The sequence below is a fragment of the Vulpes vulpes genome, chromosome 12 (assembly GCF_048418805.1).
Source record: "Vulpes vulpes isolate BD-2025 chromosome 12, VulVul3, whole genome shotgun sequence".
Classification (NCBI taxonomy): domain Eukaryota; kingdom Metazoa; phylum Chordata; class Mammalia; order Carnivora; family Canidae; genus Vulpes; species Vulpes vulpes.
The window spans coordinates 57679413-57696161 of NC_132791.1; the positions used below are offsets into that span (position 1 = coordinate 57679413).

At 38.8% G+C, this 16749-nt stretch overlaps 1 protein-coding gene across 1 annotated transcript in view; it reads right to left on the bottom strand.

The window, feature by feature from the left end:
• The window catches only part of CCDC192 (coiled-coil domain containing 192), a 263844-nt gene that overhangs the window by 174634 nt on the left and 72461 nt on the right, over positions 1-16749 (bottom strand). The window contains exon 2 of the mRNA XM_072728647.1: positions 8825-8932. Within this exon, the coding sequence (XP_072584748.1) occupies positions 8825-8908 (84 nt within the window). The 5' untranslated portion in view covers positions 8909-8932. The remainder of the gene's footprint in view (positions 1-8824; positions 8933-16749) is intronic.

A 16749-nucleotide genomic window follows, 5' to 3' on the forward strand; every position in this document is an offset into this window, starting at 1 on the left:
TCTTATTAAGGAATGATAGTGGAAAAGGCCAATAACATGTTAGTATTATTATACAAATAGTTTTGACTTTGAACATCCCCTGAAGAATACAAGGACTGCCCTGTTACTATAAAGCCACTTAATAATGGCAGGAGATTTGCATTTATAAAACTCCCAGTTTAAACATTAAACTGTTCCTGAGGCTAATAAATGAGATCTTCATACATAAAACACGTGGTCATCCAAAATTTTCCCCTTGAAGCCCTAGGGACTGAAAAACAAGGAGGAAAAAAAAGCTACTTCTAAGACATGGATTAGGGTCTGATATATCAGAGGGCTACAGTATTCAAAAGACCTAAGTGAGGAAATCCAAATTATGAGGCTTTGGAAACAATCCAGAGCATATGTAGGGTAAATTGAGCCTCCATAGAGCCTTCCAAAGGAAATGGATCACCTTTAATACTTAATGATTCAAATATAAGATAATTGGGGTGACCACTGATCAAGTCACCTAAAAATTGGGATCTATCTTGAATACTACTTTCCCATTAATTAATCACTAAATCTAACTCTTAAATATTTCTTGTCTCTATTTCTCTTCAGAACTGATAGGCACTTATCATTTCCAAACCAGATTTTTACAGGAGCCTACCCACTGATGTGCCCGGCTTTGATCTCCTCACAGATATGGTCTTCTTAGTCCTCTCAGAATTTTCTTTTAAGATTTTTATTTACTTATTCATGAGAGACACAGAGCACGAGAGAGAGGCAGAGACACAGGCAGAGGGAGAAGCAGGCTCCATGCAGGGAGCCAGACATGGGACTCGATCCCGGGTCTGCTGAAGGCAGCACTAAATCGCTGAGCCACCTGGGCTGCCCTCAGAATTTTCTTAAATGCAAATGTGAATATGCCCCATTTAATGGTTCCACAATGCCCATAGGTCAACTCAAATTGCTGTATTAGAAAGGGCATGAGCTTTGACATCAGAGACACAAGTGGATGGATTCAAACTCGATTTGAGACTCAGGGAAGTCACTGTCTGAACTTCTTCTGTGAGGCATATGGTATAGTAGGATAATTACGATTGGTGGGGAAGTGGGAAATGGATTATGAGAGTACCTAGGAAGGATATCTAACCCAAAACTGAAGGAAGAAGAAACACATTTTTTGAGGAAGCAGTATCTAATTGAATATCTGAAAACAGGAGTTGGTTGGGATGTTGTGGATAATGGGAAAGAGGGCGAGGGGAAATAAAGGGAGCATTTTTAGGCAAAAGCAGAGTTAAAAGGATATATTAAATAAAACTTGACTCAGAAACAAAGATTTTTGTTTTTTCTTAAATGAAAGAGATAAGAGAGGATATGATACATACAAGGAATTGAAAGTGATGTAATAGTGAGATGCAAGGAGTAGGGGGTCTGACCACCAATGACTATAGCACCTGTTAAACAGTAAGATTTGACCCTGATGGTAAAAGATAACTAATTTAGGAGTTAAGCCAAGGAGAAATATGTGTTGTGGAATCTTCCCTTTGTCTGCAGTATTGAGGAGTCATTAAATAAGAACCATAATGAAAGCTTCTGCTGTTGGTGGCCTGAACAAGGGCAGTGGTGGGAGAGAGAGAGATTAAAGAAAACGGATTCAAGAACTCTTTGATAGGCATCATCCATAGTACTTAGCTATTGACTGTATGTGTGGCATGAGGAAAAGGAAAGAATCAAAGCAGCACAGATTTCTGATATGAGCCACAGGGTGGCTGGGGGAACCTGTCCCAGGGTTAGGTGATATGAGAGAAGAAACAGATCTGAAGGCATGAGTGAGTTGACTGAGAACTTTGATGGTGCTCTTTAGTAGACAGTTGAATATTCAGGTCTGGGTTCATGAAAAAGACCCAGACTAATGATGAAGAGGTGGTTCTTGGGGCAGATTGTGTACCCTTAGGGCCGGTTACCAAGGAAGAATGTAGAGAAAGAGATGAGAGGGCTGTAATCGCACAACAGAACTTTCATCATTTGCAAAATGGGGATAAGATTCCCCAGGGCCTTCAGAAGAAATGCATGTGCTAACATACATGGGAGGACCTAGCAAAATGCCTTACTCACGGTACAAGCTTAATAAGTATTTACAGAATGAATAAATGAATAATTGATAAAGCATATACCTAATTTCCTCATTTCCTTGCAGAAATTAAGGAAAGTGAATGTGGGTTTGCCATCTCTGAGAAACCTTTAAAGAAAATGTCCATGCAAAAAGACACCTGCTTTTATCAGCAGAGCCATCATTCATAAGGGACAAGGCATTTTGGCTTTTTCTTAGACAAGAAAGTCACATTTATTAGCGCCCAGTCAGCTATTTAAAACTGACCTCTGTTTGATCTTGACATTTACAAGCAAAAGGAAGTCTTTAGTTATGTAACAGGCCAGCAGTCCATGCATCCCGCCTGTAACAACAATAGCAACAGAAGCCCATTTGTCATTGTGCCTGACTCTATTCAAAACAACACATCTCTTCACCAGCTTGTCTTTTTTCCCTTACATTCTCTTAAGCTCCCAATTAATGCCCAACAATCTAATAAGGGGGTAAAAATTGACACCTGCTTAGGTAAGAGGAAGTGTGTGTGTGTGTTTCTGTGTGTGTGTGTGTACACGCGTGCATGCAGAGGTGTTTAAAGAGGGCATTCTGGGGGATCCCTGGGTGGCTCAGCGGTTTCGCGCCTGCCTTTGGCCCAGGGCACGATCCTGGAGACCCGGGATGGAATCCCACGTCGGTTCCCGGTGCATGGAGCCTCTTTCTCCCTCTGCCTCTCTCTCTCTCTATGTCTATCATAAGTAAATAAATAAAAATAAATCTTTAAAAAAAAAAGAGGGCATTCTGCTGTAAGATCAACCAGAACCAAAGTGTTAAAATGAAGTTCCCAGTAGCTAGGTTTCATGGTGATAAGGAAGCCCATTCCAGGTCAAACAGACTGCTTGTGAATTTGATTTTATGGTATTAAAGTAGACTTCCAAAAAGATTGGAAAACAAAAACTCATTCACAGAAACTCATGATTTCAGATTGGCATATCAAGCATAATTTCTGAGCATTTGCAGAAATGAATACTCCTACCAAGGGCACATTACTTATTTCAAATAAACTTGACATCAAGGGATCTACTGTTGCATTTAAACAATGAAAAAAGAACCAGAACATTTTTGGGGAGCAATCTCAGTGTGTATCAAGTCACTTTTAGCCATCCATACACATATTTGGCATCTAAAAATTTGCTGAAGATCTTTATTTTTTCTATTCCCAAACTTAAAAAACAGATTAAATACTAAGAAGCAAATAATGGGAGTTTATATTAGAGCCTTAGGTATGTACAAAATGATAAATAATGTTGGATTCCCAGAGTCAAACATAGTCTTTCATCTTTGTACTTGAGTGCTTGCTTGTTATACTAAATGCTTAAGGTAAAAGATCAGTTAGAAGATTCATTCAATTTCCAGCTACTGCATAGGTAAGAATGGTCCACTGTGCTTCTCACAATAAGAAAGGATCTTGGTAAAGGACCCAAAAGACCAAATCCAAGTTCCTGCTCAAAAATTTACCTGGGGTTTCCAACCAGAAGTACCTGTTGAAAGTCACAGAGTTATTTATAGAGCATGGAACAGAATTGAGAGTCTACAGAATCATACATCTGTAAACAATTGAGTTTTGATGAGGCTGTCAAGACCATTCAGTGGAGAAAGAATCATCTCTTCAGCAAATGGCGCTGGGATAAGCCCATTGTGCTACATGTGCTACCTGGGGATAGCACAATGGGCTACAGTATGGTCAAGGGCTTGGATGAGCAAGGCAGAGATTGCTATTTGCCAACCTAATATCTCTTCTATCCTTCTTAGTAAAAGAATCTCCATACTCTTAGGGTGGAAATGTGCCCAGCTAAATATTCATATTTTCTAGCCTCCATGCAGTAGTCAGGGATATATAAGAATTTTTACACTGAGTTTTTGAGAAAAGGTTTTTAAAAGTTCTTCAAAGGGGCTGCATAGATGGCAGTTGCCCTTCCCTATTCTGCATGTGCTTTTCCCTTCTTCTTGCTGCTGGACATGTGAAAAGAATGGCTGCAGCAGGTGCATCTTGGATGTTGAAAGTGGAAGCCATGTTTGTGAATGCATGGAGAGACAGAGCCCTGGCTTTTGAGAGTTGTGAAGCAGCTACCACGCTGGTCCTGGGCTGCCTGTGTCCAGACTAACATTATATGACTGAAAAACAAATGTCTACTTTATGAGTAGTGTTTAGGCCACTCTTTGGCCCCCTATTTGTTTTATGTACCCAAGACTGATCCTAGCTGATTCAATCCATGTGCTATTGGGGCACAGAGCAAGGATGAAGAGGACCTTTTGCCTGCAGATTTGGATTAGGGCTAGAGCCAAATTTCAATCTAGAGTGCAAACTTGTGAAAAATGCAAATTGTTGATCCCTACCCCAGATCTACTGACTCAGAAATCCTGGGGGTAAGGCTCAGCAATCAACAAGCTCTCTGGGTTCCTGTATAGAGATAAGTTTACGTTCAGTGGTGCTTGAGTGGGAAACTTCTTTTAAGTGGCTTTGGCTTATGACCACATGTTCCTAAGAATAGGGACTGTGACTTTAAAAATACTTAGGTTCTAATATCAACTTCACCATTTATTAATTTCATGACCTTGGGTAAATGACTTAATGTCTTTGAGTCTCATGTTCTTCATGTGGATCATCATAATAGTGCCCTTCCTGGCATTCTTGTGTGTCAGTTAAATGGAATGTCCACAAATCTAAGCCCATTACCTAGAAAACTGTAGATGCTTAATAAATATTAGTTTCTCCACTCACTGACTTTACAATGCATTGTAGTGGTCTGGTACAAGGCATGCATTCATATGCGATTCAGGCTTTAGATACCCCACCACACCACATATCCATCATCCCCCTTTCACACTTTGTGTCCATTATTGCTTCTGTTATTATTTAAGATGGAGGTGAATGTTAGACAGGGAGATACCAGAGGAAAAAAGAAAGGGAAAGGAGTCTTCTTTGAATATAACATAACTGGTCAAGCTTGCTACAGAGTCAGAATACAAGAAGGCCCTGCTATTAGTTTTATTTTGGGCCTGCGGAAAGGTCCTTCTCATCAGATAAGGGAAAAATTATGCATAGCTGGCCCTTGAGCTATTACTAAGAAGTGAGAAAAAGGCTTTTTTCAAAAATTGGGAAATACTATCATGTGCTTCTCTATTGAAATTTCTCTGTATCCTGAGTATCACCAATAATTCTCTCCTTATGGAAACAAAAAGGGTAAAATTAATTTTATGCTGCAAAAGACCATGAAGGGGCTCTTTGTTGTGTCTTGTCTATGTCTCATTCCTACCTGGGAAAAACAATGATTCAAAAAAAAAAAAGTCAAGTTTCTACCAGGCTTCTCACCTCCTAGCTCTTGCATCTAATCACAACATTCTTTTCCAACTAGTATCTGTGGCACCCCTCATATGTAACTAATATTTTGCTCACTATGATAGCCATAAGACACCTGAAGCTAATTCTGACAACATGGTTGTTACTGGATTCACCTCCTTGGTGAAGGGATGATCACAGTTCTCTCCTCCCCAGTTTGCCCATGAAACCCTGAAACAACCACATACCAGCACTACAGATTCAACTCCTGCTTGGAGCAAAATCAGAGAATGGGCAGAAAGAGAAGACCCAAAATATAAAGTGGAAAGGATGAACAAAGTGAAATTATTTGGGTCCCTTTATCACATAAATAGTTTGGAAAGAGTGAAAGAGAAAGTTGGACTCTTAAATAGCCAAGCTAGGACAGGGGACCTGGGATGGAAAGGGCGCTCTCCTGCTTGAAAGACTCTAACATTGTGAATGCTGAGGAAGTGCTATGTTACAACTTGAGTGTCTTTTAAATGCTTTGAGGGACACCAGCAAAAAAAAAAAAAACAAAAAAGAAGAGAGAGAGAAACTCCTTATACATACACACATACTAGCCCCTGACATCTGATACAGAGAACCACATGTTTTGTCATGACTACTAAAAGTGGAGATGAATGAACCTTTGTTGAGAAACTACTAAAAGCCTGATATACTTATGTAAACTTCACAACTGCCTAAGAAACCAGTATGTTTACCTCCTTTTAGTTTTTTTAAAGATTTATTTATCTATCTGAGGTGAGGAGGGACAGAGGGAAATAGAATCTCAAGCAGACTCGCTGCTGAGCGCCGAGCTCTAGGTCACAGAGCTCCATCTCATGAAGCTAAGATCATGACCTGAGCTGAAATCAAGACTCAGACACTTACCAACTGAGGTATCCAGGTGTCCCTACCCCACATTTAGATAAGACAGCTGCCTGAGACTCAGAGAGATGATGTGAATTGCCCAAGGTCATGAAGCTAGCAGGTAGTGTAACCTGAGCTCTCCTGAGTCTCCTGCTAGGAGCTGGGAATCAGAAGCTGCTATTGAATGGGGAGACATGGGCCAAAATTACGGCCAGGGGAAGTGTCTCAGGAACTGCCCTGCCGATTCCCTCTGCACTGGCGGACCTCTGGATCTGTGCTCCATTATGAAACTGGGTTTTCCTGACACTTTCTAGTGCAAAAAGTATTGGGATCCCAGGACAAAAGTTGTGGGATCTATTTGTGTGTGGTCACAGACTACAGGCCACCGAAGTCCCTTTCTTTGTCCCTCTCGTCTGTACTGCTGATAGAAGCCAGCACTCATGCAAAAACTGTTTATGATTTTCTCCAGTAACCTTTTTACTCTTCTTTCTCTCTGCTCCCCTAACATTTTGCTTTGTTTTTGTTTGTTTTTTTTTAAGATTTTATTTATTCATGAGAGACACAGAGAGAGGCAGAGACAGGGGCAGAGGGAGAAGCAGACTCCCTGTGGGGAGCCCAATGTGGGACTCAATCCCGGGACCCCAGGATCATGCCCTAAGCCAAAGGCAGACAGATGCTCAACCACTGAGTCACCCAGGTGCCCCTGCCTTTTTTCTACCTGCCTCTCCTGGTGCTTTATCTACTACCTAATTTCTAGGCATTTACTCCCACTGATTTCCACCCAAATTACTCCCACTGATTTACTCCACTGATTTCCTACTGGAAATGCAATCTAGTTTTTTCTTTAGCAAAACTTGCTAATGATGAGTTATTTACTGTATTACCCTAGAACAAGAGTTTGATTCTCATGGCCCTTTCTCACTCTGGCCAACTGAGTGGCTGCAAAATTCCTAAAGCTATAACTAGCTCAGGTTATAAATCTTAATAGCAAATTATCCTGATCTCATACTGCTTTTATTTTTATGATAGACACATGATTGCCCAGAAATAAATAAAAACTGCTAGAGGGAAACTAACAAAAAATTCTGTTTACTGTGTGATGTCACATAGGAAGTGGACACAATCTTATTTCCTCACTATTTGTAGGTTTCTTCTTCATCATGAGCCAACAGAGAACTTGCTGGACCTTGCTGATGTTAGAAATGTTCAGTGCAAGTAAATTGAAGCAAAGTACCAACAGATGCTTAGTGTAGATAAAATCTTAGGCATCTATACTTCCCATACTAAGTTAATTCTATGTTCTAGTCTAAGGCAAAGCCAGGAGGTAACAATTTGGCTAACAGTGAAATTTACTCTTTTCTTAAAGGTGGGATCCATTGGGCAACAATACCATGAGCTTCCACTCCTTGGTTCCATTCCAAATCTTTGTCCTCTCCTCTGCTTCCCCAACCTGTTTCTAGCCCACCAGGCCAAACTGCCTGGTCAATACTTGGCCATAGGGCTGACAAAATGATTTGGATTACCAGGGAAAGCCAGCTAGCATTTCCCACATCCTTGTGATAAGTCCTGTATTAATGATACTTAAAAGAAGCATTAACATGTATACATGTATACAAGCAGAAATATTCCTACACACACACACACACACACACACACACACACACACATCACTGTCTTGAATATTAGTGACAATTTCTCTTTTTGCAATCATGTAGTGGCATAGCCTGGTAAGGAACACAGTGGCACCCAGTGGACAAATGTTTGATTGTTTGACTCAGGTGTTCCATTCTGAAATGTTCTCATATCTTAGCCTTAAAGAAGGTCAGTTGCTCCCCTTGTCTTTGCCTATTCTTCTGTCATCACATTTTAAAAATATCTACTGAATTTAAAAATAGAGGGGAGGGAACCATTCTTACACTTTTTATCTTTTCCAGAATAAGACTAAACCCCCAGCTTAAAGATGGCTTGCATAACTCATGGGCTAGAGTGGATGAAAATCAAAATATAAATGTAAAAGGAGTTTTAAAGGCTGGAAAGGCCCATCAGGATTAAGGTAATTATTGTTACAGCTAAAATGAATAAAGTGCTCTGTGTGTGTGTGTGTGTGTGTGTGATTAGATAAACAAGTCAAAGCACAGATTATTTGTTTGCTTGTTTATTTACCTAGAGTAGAATTGACATAAAATGTTATATGAGTTTCAGGTGTACAGCATAGTGATTCAGCATCTCTATGCCTTATGCTGTGCTCACCACAAGTGTAGCTATCGTCTGTCACCATACAGTTACAATATCACTGACTTTATTTCTTATGCTGTGCCTGTTACTCCCATGACTTATTCTTTCTGAAACTGGAAGCCTCTGCCTCCCACTCCACTTTACCCCTTCTGCCCGTCCTCTGACACCCCTTTCCCCTGGGACCCATCAGTTTGCTCTCTCTATTCATACATCTGTTTCTAGTTTTTATAAAACATGTATTTAGATTTACACTTGTTCTACGGCAGACTTGAAGAACACAGATTTCCAGTCTGAATGACAGGTCTTACCTGTTCAGATAAGGACTTAGCCTTTTCTTCTGCTTCCTTCAGGCAAATCTCCAAGGCCTCAAATTGTGCCAAAGTAAATGCCATCTGTCCAGTTTCCAGGGACTCTTTCTTTAAAACAATAATCAAGTATTACTTTTTGATATTGATTAACTTCCTGAATATACCTTAAGCATCTTTCTGGACAAAGATAGGGTTAATAAACTCAACAAAATCATATCCTTTTCTTCAACACAGTAATAAAACAGTGAAATGTTACCAAAACAATGGTCTTACTTAACAGTTTAACATCTAAATGGGAGGGTAAAAAAATGCATATTAAATTACGACAATGAACAGCTTTAGAAAGTTAGACTAAAATTACCCACACTGGAATTTGGTTCATCTGTAGCTTTTTATTCCTGATACAAACAGAACTTTCCTTCCAGAGGCTAAGACCAGGACCTCACATTCCTGGTAAGAGATGTCACCTAGAATACCTCTATTTTTAGTATTCACCTATCCTCAGGAACAGAACCATGTACACTCAGAGAAGCTCATTTCCTCCGATTGCAGCTTTCTTATCACAAGTTTCATTAAAGCAAAGAAACCACAGGGCTTAGAATCAGATCATTCTTGCCCAGAATGTGGTTAAGATGATTGGAATCAGCAGATGTGTAGACACTTCCTCTCCAAGTGGTTCTGAAGTTGCTCTTTTTCATCTACAAGCAGTAGAGTGTGCAATATTGGTATGGAAAGATCATTTGCAGGCTCTGGTGAGACTACAGCATTCATTTCCTGACTACTTGGGCTATCCTGATAATCATTACACAGCAATATGAAAACTTGAAAAGGGAGACCTCATGTGCTGGGATTATGATCTTCCTACAGTCTGCTTGGGTGTGTCCTATTCTCTTGTCAATGCTCAGGCTCCTATAGCTGCTTCCAATGAACCCCATCAGAAGGAAAAACTGTGTTTATTCTTTTCTTTTCCTTTCTTATTTTCTTTTCTTTTATTTTTCTCTTTCTTCCTTCCTTTCTTTCTTTCTTTCTTTCTTTCTTTCTTTCTTTCTTTCTTATTTATTTTTTGACTGCTGCTTTGTTTTCTTCCTTTGGTTTAGGAGCCCACCAATTTTATACATGTGTGGATTTCCTAATGATACAAGAGAGCCATCTGGTGGTAAATGGAACCAGCCATAAAGATAAAGCATTCATTCAGGTCCTATCATTGTTTGTACAGTACATTGAACCCTAGGGTCCTCCCATGGGCCTCTGACATCAATGAAATTCTGTGGGATGCAGGGCAAAGAAACGGTGCTAGGTTCCCAAACAGCCTGGCTCCTAGATCACACAAGGCTGCCTAATGCCCCACACCCCAACTCCCTTGCACCAATCAGACTTTGAGGGATGAACATCTTGGGCTAGAACAATGATATTTGGAATGAATCAATGATCCTCAGAAATCCATAATGATTCCAATACATTTCAAAAGTCAGTCCAAAAAAAATCCCAAAAATGAGCTTGAAAACAAAACTCTTGTGTATTTACACCTCTGGATAATTCATGCTGCAAAACATTTTATCCAGAAATGGGAAATTTCAAGAGGCCACACTATTCCAAAAAGATTGGGAATTCTAGTTCTAATTGCTATTTCCAGGGAGAAACTTCTTATCTAATGTTTGATCTCAAGAAGAAGTTTCTTAAATTTTTTGTGAGTGGATCTCGCAAGATCAATTAATCTGTTTCTCTAGACCTTTCTCTCCAAATATCCCAAATTTTCCTAGCCAAGAAGGACAATTGTTTCTAGTAAGAAAGAGGCATTGTAAGTCAAAGCCAAATGAAACAGACCTGACTGAAGAGTGTTATTAGATTCCATGGGAACAGGCCTGTCTCAGTAGTTGAGGATCTGCCTTGGGCTCAGGGCATGATCCTGGGTCCTGGGATCGAGTCCCACATCAGGGTCCCCACAGGGAGCCTGCTTCTCCCTCTGCCTATGACTCTGCATCTCTCTTTCTGGTCTCTCATGAATAAATAAATAAAATTTAGAAAAAATTCCATGGGACTTTTCATACAGGTAGATTTAAGAAATTGCCATGTGTTGTACAACAGGGAAAGTCCTGAGCAAACTGAAGAATATAGTCTATCTTGGGCACCTTTGCTCCAGCTCCAAGCTATCACTCTCCACTCTGACTTGCTTTCCTGTTCTCCCACCCCTTTAAGGGAAATAGCCATAAATGTTATCTACACAGAGGTAAAAATGGCTTATATACAGGTGAGCACTCTTTAATAGGAGGCCACCCCCACTTACCAAAGGAATAAAAATTAAATCAAGAATAATTTCAGAAATGAGTACATGCATGGGGTCAGAAGTTTTAGAGGTAGGGGTGTTGTTTCTAGGACCCTAAAGAAATTAGGTATAGTTAGTCATCATCCTAGTTTTGGAGAATGAGAAAGCAGAAGAGCAGAAAATTAAGTTTATTCTGCTTCAGGCACATGTGGACACACCTCTCACATAAAGCCCCTATGTTTACTATGATTATAAAACTGTCTTGGTAGTTAAAGTAATTGAACAAATGAACTAATCAAAAGTCTGTTAAATGCTTTCATATGTTGAAAATATATGTTATACAAGTGTTTGGGTTTTGAACCTGATGATTTTCAAATGATAATTTCAAGCAATTTAATGGGACTTCCAGTTTTTAACTTCTACTTTTTGTCTTAAAAATTTCTACCTAATATCAACCCAGTCATCTAAGTACATGTAACTAAGATAACCAAGATGATTAAACTAAAAGAATACCACAAGTAAAAATTCAAATTCAACTCTTTGGTTGTTACAAAGACACTAGAGTATTATGCACGTGTGTTCAAGTTGACAATCTGTTAATTTTCTCGAGGTCACTAACCCATCTCAATATCTTTTCATCATCCCCTTCCTTAAAGTCAGTATTTCTTTATCTCACAATGGCCTTGCTCTTCTTCAGCCACACAAACACCTTCCACTTTTCAGGACTGGTTCAAAATCTCTGACCCAGATCCTTCCCTGGCCTCTGCATCCAGGTGCAACAGGTAGAAAGAGCCCCATCTACCGAGGCAAGACTGCACAGCGCTGAGCATATAGTAGGAGCCCAATAAATAGCTGTTGATGGATTGAAGGCTCATCAGTCAAAGAAGGTGGTTGTACCAGAAAGCAGTCCCCTCTGCTGAGAGGCTTTTTTGAGGCTTTTTACATCCTTTCCATGTATCCAGCCTGGGACACTGACATGGATCAGAGCCCTAGGGAGATACTGCTTGTCAAAGGCCAGGTACAAGCTTGTGTAGCAGATGGCCAGGAGGTAGCCATGAAGTTGGGTAATGATGGCAGGGTTGTCCTAAAGACAAAGCTAAAGCAGGCAACTACTTAAAAATGCTCAGTTCATGTTATTATTAGTAATTCCATTGCCCCAACTCCCTTAAAGAGAATCATTTGATATTAAAACGTTCTAGCTTATTTTTAAACCCTAGTAAAGGAATGTCCCCATAGAGGCACTTTTGTAATAGCAAATGATCAAACGATAGCAGTGGGAAGAAAATTCAAGTATGCAATTAGAACAAAGTTAACGTGTTAAATATGTGCATGTGCATTTATTTAAAAGTAAAATTGCTTTAAAAAAAGTATGATTATAACAATACCATCACAGGAGAGCATTTTGACATGGGTCAGTTTAAGACAATTAAATGTTTCCAGCAATCTGAAACTTCACATGTCTGGGTGAGCAGACAGCAGCTCCTACTCAGCAGCACAGTAACTTCATGCCAGGTAAAACATGCTTTCAACACATTTTGCAATGGTCAAGCTTCATGCTCAATGTCTCTTCTTTGGATCCCCCTGCCTGACTGGCACTGAAGGCTCTAAATTTCTTCAGTCTTCTGTAACCTGCTCATATGTCTCATGCTGATGAAAGCTTTTCCCTAGCCTTCCATCTTAGCCCCTTACTCTGGACAGTTTATGTTATCACTCCCCCCATCTTTGGTGATCAGAATTCTTTTTACAGTGAAAATTTCATCACTCTCATGTCCTTTTGTGCTTAGCTTTTGCAATTGTATCTTAGGCTAAATTGCCAGTTTCTATTTAGGCAACAGTTTAAAAACTTGATTTTTCCTGATTTCCACCCATTCTAGTGGAAACAGTATTCCTCTGTTTTAGAGTTGCCCAAAGAGTTTGCTGATATGATATATTTTATTCAAAATTGAATAACTCATAACTATTTTCAAAGCCCAGTTGAAAGAAGTTTCTAGAAAGTGCCTCTCAATATGACTGTGAAGGAGATCAACATTGGGAGGATGACAGAGCAGCCCTAAGCACAACGCTGCTTGTAATCTGGAAGGCCACATTCTAGACCTGACCACATGACTGTGTGACTTCTGGGCTTCACTTCTTGGGGCCTCGGTTTTTCATCTTTAAATGAGGAATGTATTGGACACATCTCAGCAGGGAATAGTCATTCCAATGAAGTAATTGGGAAGGGTTTAATGAAGGGACTCTGTGCAAATACGTGGGCACAGTTAAGGGCATGAACAAATGATGGTGGGATATCCCAAGAAATGAAGGTAATCTTTGCTTCACCTTGAACTCAAGAGGTAGGGAAGAGATAATGGCAGAGTACTATTAGAGAATCTAGAAAGAGAGCTTAAGGAGAGGGCTGTGTCTATGAGCTGACACCCTGGATGGAGAAATAGAACTATTGCCAACCTGTACTCAGATATAAAAGTGGGCAGACCTATGGAATAAATAGCCTGACCTTCTCTTCTCTAACCTGTGGTCTTTTGTATCTCCCTTGGGTTGAGCCCCCAAAAAAGCCAGAGGGCAAGACACACTGAATGAGAAATCCAGAGAGACCAGCTAGCCTGGAAAAGAGCAGAGCAGGGGAAGGATAGAGCAGATCTGGAAAGAGAAACAAAGAAACCTCCGGCAAAGAGATTTAATTATACTATTGGTTCCCAAATGCTAGCCCAAAGATCAGTATTGGTTTGTGATAACATTTCCACCCATAGCAAGAAAAAGACGGAAGTAAAATTTTAAAAAACATTGTGAATTTTTCATGAAGCCAAATTTATTCCACTTAGAAAACTGTCCTTTATTCTGAGACTATGATCGTTCTATGTATTTTGGTGTTAAGAGGATGTTTCTTTAACAAATGATAGTGATAATATATGGAAATTATTCTTTTCGTGAATTTTCTTCAAAAAATTCAAAAAGTTGGCAGTACTATGAGATCTAATCCCAATTATTTTGGAGGTGGAAATTCTTGTGGGCTTATGAAATCTCAAAGTATAGAGACCCTCTGTCTCAGTCATCTCTGTTAAATTATGAATTGAATGTTTTATCAGGCAATCTTTCCAGAACTATGGTCTCTGAATTCCCCTGGACCAAGTCCAACATGGACCTGTATTCAATATCAAGTTGCTGTAGCCAAGGTCCAGAATACTACTTTTCTAGAAAAAAACAGATTTCTAAAGATCAATCTTTCATCCTATGAAAAGATTTAACCACATTTTTTTCTATAGTACCAATGATAGAAAAAAGAATAAAGGAAGAGGGAATCAAAAAGAATTGTTGTCTCAGATATTAACTTATAAAAAGATTGTTGCTATGGAGAAATGACCACATGACATTTGATAGCTTCATAAATAACTTTAAATAATGACTTAACCGAAACTCTTAAAAGTTGACTCTCATTTTAATTCAGTTCAAAGCATTTCAACTCATTAAGTTCAAAGAATATTTATTAAAGACTCACTATTTGCCAGATAATATGCTAAGCAAAGAGGAAATAAGTAGTAAGAAGACTGACAGGATTAATACCTTCACCAGAATTCTTAGCTTAGAATTTCTCTCCAATTTCTCTCCAATCTCTCCAAAAATCCTAGGGTTTTAGTTTTAATGTAAAAACCAAAAGAATGTCAAAAGTTTGGTGATTAATTTAACATTTTTATGCTCATTCATAATGTACAATTCTTTGCTTTCGGGGCTTGTTCTTTGCTGAGGATTCTGATAGATGTCAGAAGGAGGTGATAAGCAGTCCTAACCTGTTTTCAGATATTCCAGATCTAAGCATCTTTCTCAATGCCATCCATGTACCCCAAATTATGAATTCCATGTTCAGAAATTCATTTATATTTCAGCCACCTTTCATTTTTATTCTAAAGTAAAATACCAAATTTTAATGGAATGAGAGTATCACTACGGTCTTACTGCCTCTACTGCAAGACATACAAATGAATTAAAAAATAATATCTTCTTCCTAGAGAAATGACCCAATCTCAAAAGAAACAACATAATTTCTCTTTCTAATGGGGAGAGCAAGCAGTATACCTTCTCTGGGAAGCCTGGTTCTTGTAACTGAAACCTCACAGCAACAAGTACTAGCCCATCCTATTGACCATGACCAATAACAATGTTAATAATGACTATATATTCCTTCACAATAAAAGGGACACAACATGTAATTTGCTATTGAAATCAGATTTTTATTTCTTTAAAAAATGAACGAGAGAAAAAATAGGGACTTAATGTGTATAGAGTTGCAATTTCACAAAATGAAAGAGTTCTGAAGATTGGTTGCACAAAAAATGTAAACATGCTTTACACTACTGAGCTGCACATTTTAAACACCATTAAAATGGTCCATTTTATGTGATATGTATTTTACCACAATTTAAAAAACAACAGTATAAAACAACTGTAAAGCAGGTAAATTATGGAGTGAAGGAATTAATTGATGTTAAAATTAATTCAGCTACTCTTTCCTATTTCACAGGACTGTTGTGCAAAAAAAATGAACAAATTTTGGATTTTGATTTCTTTAGTTTAAAAAAGTCCAAAAAATACTATTTGTTCTTAAATAAGATTTTTGTTTAGTGGGACATATAATAATACAAATACTTTTCCCATTAGTAAAGGCAGTATTTTGAATAGTTGGGTCATTTTGTGACAGGATTATTTATTTTTTCCACACATCATACTTAGGTTTAAATTTTGAGTACTTTAGCATATTAAACAACAATGTTTTCACCTTTCTACTGTATCCCAGTCTTTTAGGAAATGTGCTTGCCTGTAGGAAGAAGGATTTTGGGGTTGGCTTATGAGGGAGGTGATGCCCTTTTGGTCTTTTATTGTCCATATGGACAGTGGCTTTTCAAACAGTTTTGTGAATAAATTATTGCTATGCTGTGTGTAATCAACACCAAATGTTTTATGATTGACAGTGTTCTGTGTGTAGATAATTTTTTTCCAACAGTGAATTTTAGGTTCTAAATAAGTTTATTTAGGTTAGGTTCTAAAACTTAAAAAAAAGAAATCTAAGATGTTTAACTGTAGTGGTAAGAACTTCAGTACTCTAATGTTATTGTTCCAGAACCTAGGTAGAAAATCCTCATTTGAACTTGATGATCTATGAGAAAACTTTTTCCATGAGAAGCCTTACCCCACTCCCAACCCAGCCTGACATTTGCACACACTCCTTTCTTTACCAGGATCTAAAGGAGAAATGTGTTATGAATCCTTTCAGATCAGATCAAAGTTCAGTAATGATTTCCATAGTACATTCCAACATGATAAGGTAAGCAGAGGACAGATAGGAGAGCTCTCCTTTGCTGTGAATTTCCACTTCTTTTAAGGTCTCTCAGTCAAAATATGACTAAGAAGCATGGCTAGCATATCAAAGAAGAGGGTCAAAGAAGAGGGCACATCATGCCCAACATTAGCTACTCAGTAAGGCTTCAGCTTTCTCATCTGTAAAATGAGACCATTTATACCTAATTCATCTTGCACCCTGAGGTAGCCATTTGTCATGCTGTTTTGATGGCCTACTGTCTTTCCTGGTTTGGAAAATTTCCCAACTCATGAATCCCATCACTCCAAAGTATAAAAGCCAGCAACTCCCTCTCAAGTGTCCTTCGCATCCAAG